The sequence below is a fragment of the Anastrepha ludens genome, chromosome 3 (assembly GCF_028408465.1).
Source record: "Anastrepha ludens isolate Willacy chromosome 3, idAnaLude1.1, whole genome shotgun sequence".
NCBI lineage: Eukaryota > Metazoa > Arthropoda > Insecta > Diptera > Tephritidae > Anastrepha > Anastrepha ludens.
The window spans coordinates 53300436-53319952 of NC_071499.1; the positions used below are offsets into that span (position 1 = coordinate 53300436).

A 19517-nucleotide genomic window follows, 5' to 3' on the forward strand; every position below is an offset into this window, starting at 1 on the left:
AATAAAAATCGTTTTGCTTTTTATTTAGTTTTAAAAATACTAATTTCTTCCCCTTTTCTTCTCGTTTCAGCGCCCAGCCAAGTTAAACGCCGGTTCCAATACATTTTCGCCACATTTCAGAAAACAAACTTAGCCACAAGCACATCCGTATTCAATATATGCGCAAATGAAGTCGAAATACTTTCAGTACAAATAAATAGTCATAAGCAGCAACGTTTTTCCGAAAATTATGCCAAGCAAAAAAAAAATTAAATTAAATAAATCTTTTCCACTTTTTCCATTTAAATTTAGTAGCTAATCAATAATACTATGACAGAGAAAGAAAGCGTAGTAAATAGTTTTATAACCCGTTATTTTTTTTTTAGAATTTCATGTATTATATATTCATTTCTTTCTTTATTTTCAGTGCAGTGCAATTTTAGCAAATAAGTTTTGATCAGTGCAAATGCAAAATCTCATTTGAAAATTTTGTCTAAAAATAAAAAATAAAATACCCATAAGAAACTGTGAAAAAAGTTCACCAATGTGTTTTTAAAATCAAACCCCTCCAAAAAAGCATTTAACTCGGTCGGCGTCGAAAAATCAATCGGCTACACGTCGTTTATGTGTGCGCGTTCTCGCTTTCACGTGCGTTGTAAATAAATAATAAAAAAAAATTATAAAAATACGAAGTGTTGCTTTTTTCAATATATTTCCGCGCTAGTTCGGGAATTTTTATTTCAAATATATATATTATTTTTTAATTTTGACGCGTGTGCTTTTCAATAGTCTCTCTCTAAACGGCAAAGTGTGCGAAATTCGCCAAAATTGCTTAGCGGTTTCGGGCGCGTGCGCGTACTACTCCGCGGACGTTTCGCACGCCGCCACAATGCATCCGCCTACGGGCAAGCGATGCCGGCAAACCAGCGACTCCAACAAAGTAATAATGGCTGTACGTAGGATCAATGCAACAGGTATGGCGACAACTGCCAACAACAAAAACGACACAACAACTACAGCGGCAACATGTGCGGCGCCGACAACAACGAAAACGATAGGCAATCGTTGCCGTCAGCTGAGTGTGTTGGTGTGTTTAGTCGCCATCATCGCCTTAAATAATTTCGGCTGCCTGCTGTCAACGACAACGGCTACTATGCAACGGGAAAATATGCGAGTGCTGCCATTGCCAGAAGGTGAGTGAGAAGATGCTAAAAAACATATGTTTATAATTAATTAATAGACTTTAGATAGACTTGATTTGTTTTGAATGGCCAATTGAATGGCATAAACAATTATACACTTCAAAGGTAAACAATGATGAATACTACACAATAATCCAATTTCAATTTGGCGTCTGCTTATAAAATCGGGTGGTGAAAAAATTTGTTTTAGAACTTTAAAATTTCTTTAGCGCAAGTTTACACCGAGCGTTAATGGCTGCGCCACTTGCCTTATTTATCTTGTTTTGAATGCAAAGTGAGAGCATGAATTTCGAAGGAGAGGAGCGAATCAGGTAACCTAGGCGGTTCGCAATATGTGGCTTCTTATGCCAAATATTCTGTTTCAAAAAATTCTAATAAATGTCACTTAAGAATAGGGTTTGTTAAACGTTTGGGTAAACAATGGTGGCAGAGAAACTCAATTGTACAAAATTTGGAAGTAGAAAATCGTTGCTTATTTTATGTGACCTGGTCTATGAAAAGGTACCTTACGTGCGAAAACGAGTTTTCGAGAACACAGCAGTTAAAGGTTAAACTTCTAAAAACCCTTGTAACTTTTTTAAATATTAATATTGTAACATATGACCATCTATGTAAACCCACCCTAAGGTGATTTTCAAAAAGCTGAATTTTGATTTTTTAATCAATTCATGTACTGTGGGCTATGATATTTGTATAGCAATTAAATTTAGAAAAAGTGGCCATCCATGTAAAGTCGGCTAAAGAGGTGTAAGAAAAATTCGCGGGCACAAAATTAAAGGGAGTGCCATTATGATAAAGCAACCAGATAAATACTGACCATATATTTTTTATTTTTTCACATTAGTTTTAGTTGCTTTTTTTTAATTTTTTTATATTTTTTATTTTTTCAAATTAATTTTAGTTGTCTTTTTTTTAATTTTTTTTCAACTTATTGGTATTGTTTGGTTTTTTTTTATATTTTTTAATTTTATTTTTTTTTTCAAATTAGTCTTAGTTCTTTTTTTCTAATGCTTAATTTTTTTGACTTAATTGTTTTGTTTTTATTTTTTATTTTTTTCAAATTAATTAAACATTTTTTTTATAATACACAATTTCTGTTTAAAAATGTGGTTCATTTTGTAACGAATACCATATAAACCTAATTTTCAAACTTTGTATAAAATTTGTAAAAACTCGACAGTTTTTCATCAAAGTTTCAAACTTTTTAATCAAACAAAAATAAAAAAACAATACAATAAAATAAAAATAAAACAATTCGGATATGCAGTTTAAATATTCAGTTCTAAAGTAATAAAGTACAAGTTTGAAGTGCCTAAAAATTGATAACTTTTTTCCTCGACAGTGTTTTGTATATGCCCAAATGGCGCCTGCACGGCATTTTTTAAGTGGAGAAAATATGAGAAAAATTATCAAAGATAAACGAAAAAGGTTTCCAAAAGTATACAACAAGTACAAAATAATACAATAAGTTTTTCATCTGCATATTCTAAATGAACATAGGAAATACCTGATTTATTATAAATATGTAAACACGGCATAAAAGGTTTAAGGTTAATTATTAATATTCCCTTCTATGTAAACACGGCATAAGATTTAAGAAAATTTCTTCTCATTTTTGTACAATGTGATTTACTATTTTTCAATCTATCCATGCTAAAGTACACGAAATATTGGTTGAAAAATGAATGCAACGTATTTTTACATTACTGTGCATGTAAACACGACCTAAGAAATTTTAGGATCATTTGTAATGTTCTAGATTTGATGCGTAGACCTTCAATGTACTGGGGCGATCGAATAATGTGGTAAAAATTAAGTGAAAAAGCTTTGACCTGCTATCCTCATTATCGTCTATGTAAACTCACCTTAAGAGATTTAAGAATAGTTGTTTAGGAGTGACTTATTATAATTCATGAATCCACCCATGAACTGTGGGCTACGAGATATTGCTAGAAAATAAATATAAAAAAGGCCTTAAGCTATTATCCTCTTCACGGTGTATGTGAATTCACTTTAAGGGATTTAATACGTATTTTTAGAGGTGGTATTTCCGTTCATATACTCTGTAAAAAAAATTACCAATATAATCAAATGTGTATGTATGTAAATTCGGCATAAATATTTTTTTTTTCTTTTTTAGGAATCTGGGGTTGTTTCAAAAATTATTAAAAATATTTCATTTTCTAATTTATTTTTTAATAGCGTAAAACTTGTGGCACTTTCCCTGATATTTTAAATTTCTTACCTTTTCTCGTATGACTTATAGTTTTCGAGCTAAAAATTCTTAGAAGGAGGGAATTCGTTCAAAATGTTTAATTTTCAAGTGCCAATATCTTGCAAAACAAAAGAATATTTCGCAAAATCGTTTAATTCATCAACTTGAATATTCAAACACCTACATAAACGACTCTGTTGCAAACATATTTGCATCATCATCCCTGCAAATAGTATTCGTGTTTTACCTCAAATGTATTTAACCGCTGACTATTTGAAAATAATTCTTAAACCTTTGCTTTCTTCTCACCCACAAGGATGCACATCGTCTCTGTCACAAGAAATAATTTTTTAATTGTCAGCATTGAAATATTGTCAACAGTGACAACTGAGACAATTTGTACTGTCAAGTCTCTAAGTGCTTTCGGCTTACAATATAAATGAATGCTTACCGAGCTCACCAACACATATGTACATCAACACACACACACACATGCGCGGGTTAGGTGACTGACAAGCGCAGCAGCCGGGTAGGAATTATAGCGGCTTTCGAGTTCGTAATCTGGGCATGCATTTTGTCTAAAGTGTGCATGAATTTTGTCTAACTTGAAGGCCAGATGACTTTTATGAGCAGGTTTTTTCATGATAAGCAGTGCACCTGGAGCTTCATTACTTTCTACTGACCCAAAAAAAAAACAACGATAATGTTTTGCTTAAAAAATATGAAGGGTTAAGTTGACAAGAAGAGAAGAAAAGAGGCAATAGAGAGAGCTGCCACTAGTTAGCACCCTAATGGTGTTTGATGACTTGGCTGAGAGGATCTTTCTGATGGAGCGCAGTTGCCTACTGTCTAAGCGATTTTTAAGACGTAATCTTTTAGATGGCCAAAACCTCACAGCTCAGAGACAATAACATGTAATTACAAGCTTAAACCAAACCAATTATTTTTTTTATAAACCAGTTGATAAATGTGGATATAACATTTAAATAGGCAAGCCAATGAGACTGTAGTGCTGTAGCGGATATGGGTAAAGCTTTTATTATGCTTATATACAGCAAAAATTCGCAATGAATGGCACTATCCAACTCTTATGTACCATCCTTTTTTATGAACCATCTTCGAGATATGTCATATTTTCCGTTAATCAGCCAAAACAAAAAGGCTCCACTTCATTCATCACTTATATATTAAGAAAAAGTTAAACAATTTCAAATACAAAAAAACAAATCATCACCATTTGGCGCTACAACTCTGTGTGAGCTTTGGCAAAAAATGCCTTCATCTGTCGCGATCCTTGGTTGATTCCATCCAGTTGTTGACCTTGAGTTTCATCATGTCGTCTTCTTTCTGAGTTTCATCATGTAGTCTTCGTCTATTAATCTAGATCCTGGTCTGCCTCTTGCTTTCGTTGCAAATGTTTAGTTTATTTTTCGTTGAGCTCTCGTGGGGTTTATTCTCATGGTATGGCCTAGCCATCTTAGTCTTTGAGCTTTGTTGAACCGCACAACTATTCCCCTTCTTATAAGTTGGCTCAGTTTATGGTTTCTTCTTATACGCCACTCGCCTTTGTCTTTGACTGTACCGAAGATTTGAGTCTCAAAATGTTTCTCTCGAATACTTGGAGTTCGTTTTTGTCTTTTTCACTTATTGTCCAAGACTGCGATCTGTAGTGTAGAACTGGTCCGACTATAGATTTATACAGCAGAATTGGGTAAGGTCTTTAATAAGTGAGTAGAATGGTCTATATACTGCCTGCATTCTCTGGTCGACTGTGATGCTTATTGCTCACCGCTTCAAGTTCATATGGCCCGATTTTGATTGTACCAGGTACCACATCATTTTTTCTGGACATTATTGAAGTGAAACTTCTTAGGCGTCGACGGACGAGCGAGAATGGAGAGTAAAATTTCAAGGTCATGCAACGTTTTGGGCATTTTCGTTCCGCGAGAGAGAAAAACGATATAACGTAGAGGAAAAGGAGAGAGAGAGAGCTATACCTTATATATATCTTAGAAACACCTTAGGCTATTTTTCCTGAGTTTTTCCATGTGGCTGCTAATTTCTAGTGAGAAATAACACTGCCTACTTGGTGGCGCTTGCTTGTTGGTGCAAACTTGTAGGAAATATATTTTTGGTGCCTACTTTTTGGCGTTATATTTCCTTGGTGCCTACTGTTTGGGGCGTTTTTTTGTGCCAACTTTTTGGCGTTTATTTCCGTTTCCTGGCTAGTGATTGTGCGTACCATAAAGTGCTATCCGTTCCGGCGTCGGATTTATTGGTATTGCCTTGCGGTAATTTGTGCCGTTTTCTGCGGTCCTGGAATCGCTGCGTTTGTGCGGGTGATAAACACTCGGAGTGGTGCGCGTTGTTGTCAAGGTCAGGGTGTCCGGCGTTTACCTACACCGGTGGACCCTTTCCCGTTTTTTTGTAAAGTTTGTCTATTTGTATTCTCTGCAATGTTGTGAATTTATTTAGATACATATTCTTTCTCTCTCTCTCACTCTTTCTCAGGTCTCTCCCTCTATCTTTGTCTGCCTGAAAAGTTTCACTTCTTTTATGTGTACTACGCTACACGTACTTGTTTTTTGTTATGAACAAATTGAAAAAGTGAAACTTTAACAAAGAAAAAGCTTGAAATATTTAAAATTTCCTGTTTATTACTTCGCAGTTTTTTTATTATGAAAAAAAGAAGAAAAAAATTCAAGTTTTATTAAAAAATTTAAATTTCGTTATGTTAAAAATGAGAAAAAATTCCATCTTTACTTAAAATTTTTTTTGAATTATTTTTGTTCTAAAATTGTGTCTTAAAAGATGTCTTAAATATTTTTTGAAAACCACAAAAATTATTTATTAAAAAAAATTTTAAATTTCGTTATGTTAAAAATTAGAAAAAATTCCATATTTACTTAAAATTTTTTTGAATTATTTTTGTTCTAAAATTCCATAAATTATGTCTTAAAAAATGTCTTAAATATTTTTTGTTCTAAAATCCCAAAAATTATTTAGAAAAAAAATGTCTTTTGTTCTAGAATTGCGTAAATTGTTTCATGAAAGATAAGAATCGTAAAATTTTTTGTTCTAAATTAACCAGTTATTTCTTTCAAAATATTTCTTTAATTTTTTTTGTACTAAAATTGCACAAATTATTTAAAAAAAATACTTAAATTTCTTAAAAATGTTTGTTCTAAAATTCAGAAATTATTTCTTCTATATTAAGAAAAGAATCTTAAATGCAGAAATATAATTCGCCCATTATTTCTTTAAAAAAAATCTTTAATTTTTTTTTGTAATAAAATTGTACACACTATTTTTTGAAAACCATTTAAAAATTGCACAAATTATTTGTTAAAAAAGTGCTCAAATTATTTCTTGAAAAAATTTCTTTAATTTTTTTTTCTAAAATTGCGTAAGTGCTTCTTTCCCTTTTTGTTCTAAAATTGCAGAACTAAGTTCTTAAAACAAATTCTTAAATTTCTTAAGAATTGTTGTTCTAAAATTAGCAATTATTTCTTAAAAGAAAAAAATATTATTGTATATTCAGAAATATAATTCGCCAGTTATTTCTTCAAAACAAAATCTTTAATTTTTTTGTCCTAAAATTGTACACACTATTTTTTGAAAACCATTGCTAAAATTGCATAAATTATTTGTTAACAAAAATGCACAAATTATGTCTTGAAAAAATGTCTTTAATTTTTTTTCTAAAATTGCACCCATTTTTTCTCTACAAAAATTCTTAAATTTCTTAAATTTTTTTTCTAAAGTTGTACAAATTATTTCTTAAATGAAAAAAATTTTTTTTAATTTTATGGAAAAAAAATTAATATTTTTATTGTTCTAAAATTGTACCAATTTTTTCTTAAGAAAAAAATTTCTTTAATTGTTTTTGTCAAAAATTGCATAAATGCTTCATTTTTTTTTTGTTCTAAAATTGCACCAATTTTTTCTTTACAAAAATTCCAAAATTTTTTAATTTTTTTTTTCTAAAGTTGCACAAATTATTTCTTAAATGAAAATTTTTTTTTAATTTAATGGAAAAAAAATATTAATTGTTCCAAAATTGCACCAATTTTTTCTTAAGAAAAAAGTTTCTTTAACTTTGCCCGGTCGTTCCCTAGCTAACACGGAATTAACGTTCGCCTCCCTGAAGCTTTTGCATAACTTTGTTTGATCGCGAAAATTGGCAGCCAGTCCAAATTAAAATTTTGCTACAACGCGCGGCGATATAAAAAGTGCGGTACGTACCGAAATTAGCCCTCCTTACTTATTTCTACACTACATTTCAAAGGCGTATATATTTTTTAAGTCGTTGCTCTATTCTTGATAAGCATCTCGCTACTTAGCACTCATGCATTTACGCGAATAAAAATAATTCCAACTATTTGCCAACTCCATTTCTGCAAATAATCATAACTTCTGCTCCAATTGCGCTTAATGCAAAATCTCTGCCAGGTTGTCGAAGTTTTCTAGTTCAAGTTACAAATATGGATATTTCTTTTATTCCAATTCTTTCAATGAATTTTCCAACCCAGCCACTGGGCATAGCAGCGGCACGTGAGGTGAAATGTTGTCAGCCACCTACTAACAATCACGTGCGAATGCATTTGTATAACAGCAGCTAGTACTAACAAGTGCACGCATGCTTGCAGGGGCATCCATGTATTATGTACAGTTAGCCATGCGTGTGTGTGGGTGTGTGTGGCAGTGTTGGTAAGTTCGTGAATGAATTTGTCGCATTGTCTTTCGCACACCACGCGTCATGACACTTGACGGCACGGCATACTTGAACGCATATATACGTGTAACTACATACATACATATGTACCGTTGCAGTGTTAAACTAACGCATGCATATGTAGATACTGTTGCATGTGTTGCTTGTGTCTGTCTGTGCCTATTTGATGTCATAGGCATTTTGCACGCTTCTGTCATTGTGTTGGCTTTAATGTTCTTCCAACTGCGTGTTATTGCTCTGAAGCATCAGACGCAAAAGCTTTCCTTCCTCTTAGCTGTTATTGTTGTTGTTGTTGTTGTTATTATACTTATTGTCAGCGCACTGCAGTGTCACCTACTCAAGTGCGCATTTATATTGCTATGTGCATATGTATGTGTATCACTCTTGTACGTGTGACTTTCACTTGGGTGTTCATTAAATTTGAATATTTGAGTTCCGTGCGAAATGGAGCGTGTGCGCTTCTCAACATTGCAATGCTTTCGATTTCCTCCGCTATCTACCCCCATTCCCTATTCAACAGCCTAGCCTTGTGATCACTTGAAAGTACAGCGACCTAATGTGTGTACGTATAGGCAGGGTGAAGGAGGGTGCTGTGCAAGTGTTGTTGCTATTTTATGAGGTGTAAATTTGTTGTTTGGACATATTGCTGTGTATACATGCAAATGCACACACATACATATGTAGAATGTAGGGTATGGGGATAGGGGCAGTTTCATACCTGGGGATATTTAGCCTGTAGGCCTGTGTGTACTTCGATACTTTTCCTGCTTTGGCGAGAATTCGGTTTCACATTGATGCAAATTTAATAAGAATAACTCAACGTTCCACGCCAGGTACTCACACCTCGTACAATAGCAAAACTTGTGCGCTGGAATAACTTATGTATGTAGATTAGGGTGGGCGCTATTTCCGAAATTGTTGATATTATTCGGGACCCCCTTTAGAAATATGGGGCTATGCAAGAAATAGTAATTGTGAAATATTAGGGCAATCGAATACAATTTGGAGCTGCTGAGTTGAGCCTGAAACTCGAAAAATTATTGTAGTATTTTTTTAAAGATGTAAAAAAAAAAATTACTTACGATTATTTCTTGTTTGCTAACCAACTTTGTAGGCTAACTGTTAGACCTCTACGTTTTCAAAATTCTATTAATGGTAAGAATCGTGAGGTAAATAACGATTTTAAAATATTCTAAAAGTCGAGGCAAATCGGGGAATCACTGAAATAGATAACTTTGGCGTCGCAACGGGAGGTCTAAGTAATTATTTTAAAAATTATAAAAAATGTAATTATGTGTTTTTAAAAAAATTACCAAAAAGATTTTTTTTCCGAAGGGTGATTTTTTTTTAAAAATCATTTTTCAAGACTTAAGGCTCTAGTTGGAACCTCGAAACCTGCTTCGATCTGCTTAAAATTTTTTAGTTGGTCGGTGATCGTATATTACTTCAACGATTGTAAGACTACTAACTATAAAAATTGCAGATATTAGTCTGCCTAGGCTAAGATATTATTAAAAAAACAAAAAACAAATATTTTTTTAGAAAAATGTTTCATTAAATATTTTATTATTAATAGTTAAATTTTTATATGCAAATATTATATTAAATATATTATTAAAGAAAACACAATTCTTAAAAAAATTATTTTAAATAAATATTAAAAAAATATTTTAAATAAATATTAAAAAAAATATTTTAAATAAATATTAAAAAAAATATTTTAAATAAATATTAAAAATAATTGTTTAAATAAATATAAAAATAATTTTTTTTTCCACAACGATTTTTTCAAGCTTCTTGAGGCTAAGATTAGATTAGATTAGATTTGTGGGGGGGTTGGACAAGTCCAATGACTCAGTCAGTAGACCACTGTACATACTACACCCGGATAGATATCAGTAGAAAATATATAGATAGGAAAGATAAAAAGTGGATAGAAAGACGGATAAATTAGTTTTAGGTCACTCTTGCACAAACTCTTGGATTCATTGAGGAATTTTAAGAGATCCGGAAGGGGAAGAGTATAAACCTTATCTGTGCTCAGTACATCGCAACCCAATATCCTAAGTCTAATTCTGGAAAATCCAGGACAGCTACAGAGAAAATGCTCCGCAGTGTCGTTAATCTCAAGACAGGTTAGGCATATCGGGCTGTCTACGACCCCTATGGTAGCCTTATGCTTACCATAGGCGTTGTGCCCTGTGACTACACCCACCAGTACTCTTAGGTCCTTTCTGCTGAGTTTTCGGAGAAAGGTCGTTGTTTTCCTGTTTGGTTCTTTCACAAAGCACTTGGCTACTCTGCACGAGTTCAACCCAGACCAACATCCTCTATGCGTAGACCTCATGAAGTCGTCAATCAATAGTTGAATCGATGCGGAATTGACACCTAGAAAGAGTTAAGGGCCTAGTGGCATACTTGCAGAGCCTTCATTTGCCAATTTATCAGCTAACTCGTTCCCTGTAATACCTCAATGTCCAGGCACCGAAATAAGACTAACTTTGATGTGTTTTGCAACACTGTTCAGTTTTGTCTTACATTCACAGACTGACTTCGAAGAGCAGCGTGGGTTAGCAAGGGCTTTCAGTGCAGCTTGACTTTCACTACAAATTCCAATACTGTTGCCCCGCCACTTTTTCTCAATTAACCAGTATGTCACATTCAATATGGCATAGACTTCCGTAAGGAATACCGTGGTCATCTGTCCTGTGGCATACGAGTATTTAGTGTCTTCGTCTAAGTACCATCTAGATTCGCTTCCATCACTGGTTGGGATCCGTCGGTGTAGAAAGTGTGCTGATATCCCGCTTGAGGCTTTAGTCGGAAACTCTGAACCTGCTATCAGTTTGAAAATTCACGTTTATTAATACATACCGCAAAAAATTAATCTTTTTTAGAAAATTTTCATTGAAAAAAATTGGGAAACAATTTATATTTTTTTTTTAATTTGTTAATCTCCCTGGTTCAAAAAATAACAAAAAATTATAAAAAAAAATGTTCCACAAAAAATTTTCAACAAAATTCGGGAAACAATTTTAGGAAAACATTCATTTTTGTTTCATTCATGTTAAATTTCACTGATTCATGTTAGTATTTGAGGAGGCGTGTTTTTCAAAAAAAAAAAAAAAAAAATTTCCCTGAAAATTTTGAACAAACAGTAAATTTTTTTACAAACAAATTTTGGAAAACAATTTGTTTCTTTACTATTTTTATATTTCACTGGTTCACTGTACGCATTTGAGGAGGTGGGTTTTTTAAAAAATGCCAAAAAAATAGTTTCCCCGAAAACTTTTAGCAAAAGGTAAACTTTTTTAGAACAAAATTTTAGGAAACAATTTGTCTTTTTTTTTTCATTTTTATATTTCACTAGTTCGGTGTACCTATTAAAGAAGGTAGGTTTTTCTAAAAATTACAAAAAATTAGTTTCCCTGAAAATTTTGAACAAAAGGCAAATGTTTTTTTACAAAAACATTTTTTTACAAAAAAATTTTAGGAAACAATTTGTTTTTTTTTTCATTTCTCAATTTCACTGGCAAACTGTACGTATTTGAGGAGGCGTGTTTTTTAAAAATGACAAAATATTTGTTTCAGCAAAATTATTCAGCAAAATATAATATTTTTTTTCCAAAAAAAATGTTGGGAATTTGGAACTTTGAGAAAAAATTTCTTCTTGTCATTTTTCGTGTTTCTCAAAAATAATAAAACATTTTTTACCCCAAAAATTTCGAACAAAAGATATAATTTTTTTTCAAAAATAATTTTTTTGAAATGTATATTTTGGTTCTACAATAAAAAATTTAAAAAAATGTACAAAAGAAACGAAAAAAGTGTAATAATATACCAAAATTTCAGCATCTCAAAATTTTTCATTTTTTTCTAAGTTTTTTCAGTTGACTCCTTATTATCATATAATCAAGGCTGCAAATATTTCCCGAAAAGTTTACGACCATGGCTATTGCTACATTTTTTTCGAAAGTCTTGTACATCTTTATTCTCTGTAATCTGTAATCGCCATTCCATTAAAAAAAGTATTGGACAAAATACACTCGAACTTATTTTTGAATACCAGTTGAAACTTGCATTGTACGCTTTGTACTGATTTCTCTTGGTTTCCAAGACGATTTCTAAATATTCACAAAAACGTTTGAACTTAACAACAGTTTCCCAACAACATATTTTTGGATTAAACTTGGAGCTATGTCAATTATAGATTTAAACCGCGTCATATATGGGACGTCATCCTTTGAAAATTGCTTAGCTGAGCTTCAAGTCACTCGTCCTCCGCAGGGAAACATCTGGCTTGGAATCTTCGATTTGATTCCGAGGTGGCTACCAGCGATGGGAAATTTTCTCTGTATAGTTAGGCTTTAATCTCAATTCAATTCAATTTCGATTATTTGCAGTTAAACTTAATTTATCTACCATTTTTCAGTTTCCCAAATTTACTCAGTGCTGCCACCTAAGCGAACATTTGTCAGTCTCCCTTATGTCTGCACACGCAAGTACTCCTACATTTACGAGTATACCACATATTGTCTTGTGCAAGTACATATGAAAATTCGAAAATCCAAGTAACTGCAACTAAACTGCATTATTGATAATGAAAATTGCTTTACTAACTCACTTACACAAATGCCCAATCCAACTTGTAGTCTCTCTAACCAATTACGATTGACACTCAACAGTGAGACCACAAAAATAGGTCGGCCTGCCACTCAGATGCTTCGATGAAATTTATGCCTTTTGGCGTCATTGAGAGTTCGATGCGGCAACCAGACTTTTGCTGTGGAAAGCGACGCACTAAGTGTCATTATTTATTTTGGCAATAAGATGTGATTTTGTGATAATAAAATTTGCTAGACGTAATTTCGAATTGCTAATAATGTATTATTTGCTTGTATGGCTTGTATTTGTATGTATACATGGATGTATGTATGTATGTGTGCACTAGTTGTATATAACGAAATTGTTCATTTGCATTTATGTAAATCAGCAATTTGAGATTTTGGTGTGCAAGTAAAACCTTTCATGTTGGCACACAAAGCTCGTTAGTTACTAAGTAAAGCACTGGGAAACTTCTACCAATTCGCATTAAATTCAAAATCTCTTTCATATATCTATTTGTAGTATTGATGCTTTAACGTCGCTTTAACGTCAGTCGCAAGCACAGAGCAAAATAAAGTCCTAATTTATTTGGTGCCATCAAATCCTTTTTTGCCTGCAAGAGCTGTTGAGCCTTTTCCTATTTTATTCCTGCACTATTTTGGTTTTTTGGAGGCTTCGTTTCCTTTTTTCTATTCTGACCGTACTGAAATACGAGTGTATGCTGTGCTATTGTATTTACGTATGGTATGTGCATACCGTATATTTTCTGTAAGTGAATTTCTTGGTAAATTTTGACATTTTCAAGTAGAAATTTCTAACGATATTTGCAAGATTGATTGTCAGTCAATTTGACGTTAAGCATAATTTGTGCGACATGTTGAGTGAGATGTAATTTTTTGTTTGAAAAGTTTGCAATCTTTTTTTGGGATTCTGGCAGGATGCCATTTTGCGTGAAATTTATTTATCCATTTATAATAGTGGTGTCTATTCATATGATGCGGAAGCGCATACAAAATGAAAAGACATCGTCGTGATTTGGTAGAGTTTGCAAGAAATACTTCATGTTCTTCTTTTTTTTGTTTTTTTTTGTCGATAATAGAAATTACAATTTGCCAGTTTGCACTCGTGTGCTTCATTCCCTCGCTTGAGCTTGGAACTATCATACATATAGCGTTTTTTTTATAATAATATTGGTTATATTACAAAAAAACTCATATAAAACAAAGTGTGCACTTTGCAAAATATCAAAACAAAATTAAAAAAATTGTGTACCAAAATTTCAAAATTTTCAGTCAGAACTCGCAGAAAATTTCTGGGTACGTATTTTTATAGTCAATTTAATTTTAGTGTAATATTCGGCAAGTACATATAAAATTTGTATTTTAATATAGCGATTGCTTTTATAAAAATTACATATAATATAAAAATATGTAGGTAGGAAGTAAAAAGTGTAAGGAAAACGAAAATAATGTTTTTCAATTGAAATATTAGAATTGAAATTTTTTTTATTTAAAGGGAGCTTAAGGTATTTCAATTCAAAAACATCGAAAATCAGTAAAAAAAATTTGACATTACTTAAATTTGTTTGTTTTAATGGAAACTTCAAACCATTTTTAAAATCAAAAAATAGCAGGAGATAATTCATTAATTACAATTTTCGAAATCTTTTATTTTTAAATTTAAATTTATTATTATCAAGATAATTGATTTTCAAAATTATTAACATTTTTGAAATCCATAACATTTTTTTTATGTTATACTAAGCCTTGGTTGGTTGGTTTAAGTGGTGATTCATCCAGAATCTAACTAGCGCTTCCGCACCATTTTGTTGCCACATCCTCGTTACCAACTTGTTTACCGGTTATTTACATCATGACTATATCCAGTCTGTGCGATTCAGGAACCTTATCAGGTTGTTGACATCTAAGCCAGACAGTTGTTCGAGACCTTCGAACAGCGGTTTGCCCAGGGTTAACATTCTGTCCTTCCCTAGGGCAGGTCATTCACAGAGGAAGTGGAAGATTGTTTCCTTTTTCTCCGGTTGTTGACAGTATGTGTTGTCAGGGATGCCCATTTTGACGGCTTGCTCTCCGACAGACCAAAAGGCAGTTATGACTGCCGTTAGTCTCTCCATCTACAAACCGATGTGAATACCGATTCTGCAAGAGCGTTATTCATGACAGATCCCCCTCTTGCTAGTTCGTCTACTTTTTCGTTACCTTCAATATTCCGATGTAGCGGGACACAGATTAAGGTAACATACTAAACCCTACAAATCCAAAAAAAAAATTGAAAAAAGGGGATTTTTTTCGAAAACTAAAAGACAATGTTTGTTTTGAGCGAAGCTTCAAGAAATTATTAAACCTTACAAGGAAAACAATGTTTTAAGCGACTTTTCGAATATACCAAATTAACATAAAATTGTGTACGAAATTAACATAAAATTGTTTCCCAAATACTTTTACTTAAAAGGCTTATGTTTTCTCGAAAAATTAAAGTTTTTAATAAAAAAATAATATTTTTTTCACTCTAAAAAGACTCAAAAATGTTTCACTACCTGTCAGAAAGCAAAACAGATAAACGAAACCAACGCAAGACTGCCCTATGCCCCCGAGTGGAGTGAACAAGGAAACAAAAAAAATCTTAGCTCCAGCAAGATGGTTTTTAGCTCATATAAATAAAAAATAAAAATCACTAAAGGCCAAACTGGTCCTCCTCCATCAACACAATTATTTTGCACAAACCAAATAATTGTCACATGAGTGGCTTAAATTTATTACAAAAATAATTATATACCCGCACAGTGACCGACAAAAGTCTACATACACCCCCCATTTCCACTGGATTGAAAGTTTAAAAACTTTACTGAAAAATGTGTTTACACAGTTTTATTTAAAAGCTTTTTCTAATCATTATAAACTTAAAAAATCCATACATTAACATAAAATGGCAAAGCTATGGCAAAAAAACCTAAAACCAACATTGACAAAAGTCTACATACAGTACACAAATATCTTACTCCAGTGTGAAAAACTTCACTTAACTCTAAGTAATATTGCTTCTTAGTATTTAGTTGGTCCACCATTAGCATCAATTACAGCTTGAAGCCGTCGTGGCATCGAGGTGACTAAATTTCTTAACTCTGCAGAAGTTATATTGTTCCAAGCTTCTATTAGTCGTTCTTTGAGTACTGAAGCGCTTGAAGTCGGATTTTTTTCTAATTTTGGTGGTGTATTTAATTGCCTTGGAGCATGGTAAAGCAGCCAATCCTTCACAATGTGTCCTGTGTACTTTCGATCGTTATCCTGTTGAAAGACCCAACCTGGACCAAGCTCCAAATCATCCACCGAAAATTTCAGATTGACTTCGAATAGTGATTTGTATTTATAACGATCCATATTACCTTCAATAAATACTAATCTTCCAACTCCAGGTGCTCCCCAAACCATTACATTACCGCCACCATGCTTCACTGTTGATACCAAATTCTTCGGATTCAGTGCAGTATTTTTTTCCTCCACACTTTTGCTCTCCATCCACTTTTCCCTGTGTGCTTTGGCGAACTCCAGGCGTAGTTTACGGTTTTTTTTTTCAGAAATAAGAGGCTTTTTTCGTGGTGTTCTACTATGAAAACCGTTTTTGTTCAGAGTCTTCGAATTGTTCTTGGATGAACACACTTGTTGGATGAGCTTGCTATATCCTCGGCCAATTTCGGAGCAGAAACTTTTGGATTTTTGTCCACTTCTTTTAGAATCAAGCTGGGATCTCTGCATCATACTTTGCTTGGGCGGCCACTTACTTGGAACCACTATTTTTAAAGTTTTTTACAATGGTCTGGCCTGTTGCACGACTTAAGTTTAAGATTTTTGAAAATTGGCCATATGATTTTTATTCTTTTCTGTGCTGAATAACTAAATTTTTAACGTCAACTGATATTTCTTTTCGAGGAGCCATTGTAGATGCTTAAGTATTCAAATTGCAACTAAAATCAATATTAGCAAAGCAACAAACATACATAAGTAAAGGAAAGAAATAGACAAACGGTATTTTACCGTTATCACAACATAGGATATCAGAGTATAAGCTAGGAAACCGCTTCGGTATGTATACTTTTTTCAACGCTGTTTTTGCGTTTTTTTAACATAACTGTGTTGTTTTATGTTAAAGAATGGATTTGTTTTAGTTAAGTCGATTAGAAAAAGATTTCAAATGAAAATGCGTAAACACATTTTTAAGCGAAGTGTTTGTACTTTGTAAACAACGAAAGGGAGGGGTGTATGTAGACTTCTGTTGGCCACTGTATATACATATGTACAATAATAGGAGTTATTCTTTTTTAGAAATATATGTATGATATTTAACCACATAATCATAGCACAAAACTAACCTCTCGGGGACTAGTTCACATGTGAAGAATAAAAATTAATAAAATATTATTGTATTTATAAATTTCTCTGACCAGAACAGGTTTTCGTATTTATATAGTACATTCACATATTTACGCAGCGAGATTTTATTCTCATTAATGTTGATTTTACTTCAAAAGTACAGTTAATGACAGCAGCATTAATATTAGTAGTAGTAGTCGTAGTAGTAGTAGTAGTAGTGGTAGCACTCGTTGTTGTTTGAAATGTTTTTATTGCTTATAATGATGACAGCGGCGGTTAGACATCAGGAAGTCTTAATAAGCGCAATTTCGGATCATTAGTAGCTGAGAGCTGCTGTGACTGCGCTGTTTACTGCTTTGCTAAGCCGCGCCACATTCAAGGGGATGTTGGTTGTAAATTCAGCAGGCGTATAAGCACATACATACCTACTTATGTACATCTATTACTTATATAGCTCAGAGAAAATGACAGCCAGTCTGACCGTCAGTCAGATTTTATAATTCGGTGGTGGCGTCGTCAATTTCTTTACTAGTTCGTCTGTCTGTCTAGCTGGCTGTCTGTCCGTCCGTCTGCTTGAAAGGCAGTTGGAAGAAAATGCGGGCACTTAATGATAAGTCGCTTTAATGCCATACAACTGAGGGAAGCTGCTGGTTGTAAACGATTGTTACAATGACATTCAAGCACACACACACTTGCGCACCAATTTAAAATTTATTACATATTTACATATATGTATACAATAATTTCGTACTGAATACTATATTTAGGGCGCTCGTATTATTGCCCCTACAGAGAAACTAGTGGTATATGAGCGGCTCTCGTGCTTCATTCGAAAAATCAAATCAGATAGTGAAAAGATCGATTGGAGTATCGGTAAATATAAACTAGTTGGACAGTGATAAAATTGTGTTTAAGATTTGAAAAGGCATCAAATTTGGGTTTGAGTTAGTATAGGCTTCCTTAGTATAGGCTGCTGCTCTGCGAAGGGGTACACTTAGACCGTAAGATGCGTTGTGATTCTTCGTGTATAAGCTCTCAATTCCGTCCCTTTTTTGTCGCCATGTAGTGACTCCTCTGCGTTCTCTTTGAGAAAGACTGAAAGTTTCGAATGTCCTGTATATCCGAGATCAATAGACATTCAAAGAAATGATTGCTAAGATAGTAACGCCACATTTTAGCCATATACTGACTTTTTTCAGGGCCCACGCCAAAGAAAATCAGCATTAAACAGGAGATCCACGTGTACTGTCGGCTTTACACTATTATTTAGCTTCTCAAACTCGAAGCGCGCAAAGTTAGATTACGATGGTTACCACTCTCCGTGAGAAAGAATGTTCATCAACAGTTGATGATCTCAGCGAGAAAAATTTTAATTAAGTAATATCTCAGGCCACAGTGGCCTGTAAAGTAACCAGTTAAAAGTCTTAGTCTATCCCGCGCGCTTGTCGCTGACCGATAGAATTTCACCAGTACTCAACGAACTTCTTCTCCTACCATGCCATCCCTCCTCAGAAGTTCGTTGATGTGGCCCTTTGTAAGTCCACAGAAATGTTCAGGACTAGTTAGGGGCATATTTGCCCCTTTTTTAACTAGATGGTCCGCTATTTCATTTCCCTTGCGTCCTTCGTGTCCAGGAACTCAACCCAACAATAATGTGGTGAAGTTCCCTAGCATGTTAAGAAGATATGAGGGTACCGCGCATCAGATTGAGAAAGTCTATTGGCTTTGCCATCGTCCATCTGCAGCGGGCCTTTTTTATAGTACCCGTTGATTGTCACTCGTTTTATCCATGAGTCCTGTTGCTCATTTGATATAATTGTTTTTTTTTTCTTTTTTGTTTTGGTGGGTGAGGTAGTGTTCAAAATGTCTTCGACTACTGCGTCGTGTGGTGTGGCCACTAAAACGATCTGGGGAGACACCCTTCCCGGAACTGCTTTATATATTACTTCGGGAGGGTGCAGAACGGAATCCATAAAGGACGAATTCTATTCACCCACGTCTGGGTCCACTATATTTGTATCCAGCTTTCATGCTATATTCTCGTCTTCTTGTGTCTCTGCCTGTGAGGCTTCGCTTTGTTGCACTGTGTGGAGGTCAATCTTTTTTTCATATAACGTTCTCGATGTGTTTCTTTACCGCATTCCAGCTGTCCTCGCGTTCGAGCATTTTGCTGATTATGTTGCTCGGTGCGATGTCACCAATCTGTTCCCTCAGAGCATTTCTTTTCGCGAGCCATCTGTTACAACTAAAAATCGTGTGTTTAGCGTCATCGATCGGCGCTTCGCAGTATATGTATTCACTTGGAATCGGTTACTTTGCCCATGCGGTATAGGTATCTCCGGTATGATCTGAGCGCTCGAGCTCTCTAACAGCATCCAGTGTGGAAAACTTTT

General features: G+C 33.7%; 1 protein-coding gene across 1 annotated transcript in view; it reads left to right on the forward strand.

Annotated features, from left to right (window-relative positions):
• The first annotated feature begins 371 nt into the window (after nt 1-371).
• LOC128857952 (uncharacterized) overlaps nt 372-19517 on the forward strand; it is a 75564-nt gene continuing 56418 nt past the window's right edge. The window contains exon 1 of the mRNA XM_054093811.1: nt 372-1172. Within this exon, the coding sequence (XP_053949786.1) occupies nt 869-1172 (304 nt within the window). The 5' untranslated portion in view covers nt 372-868. The remainder of the gene's footprint in view (nt 1173-19517) is intronic.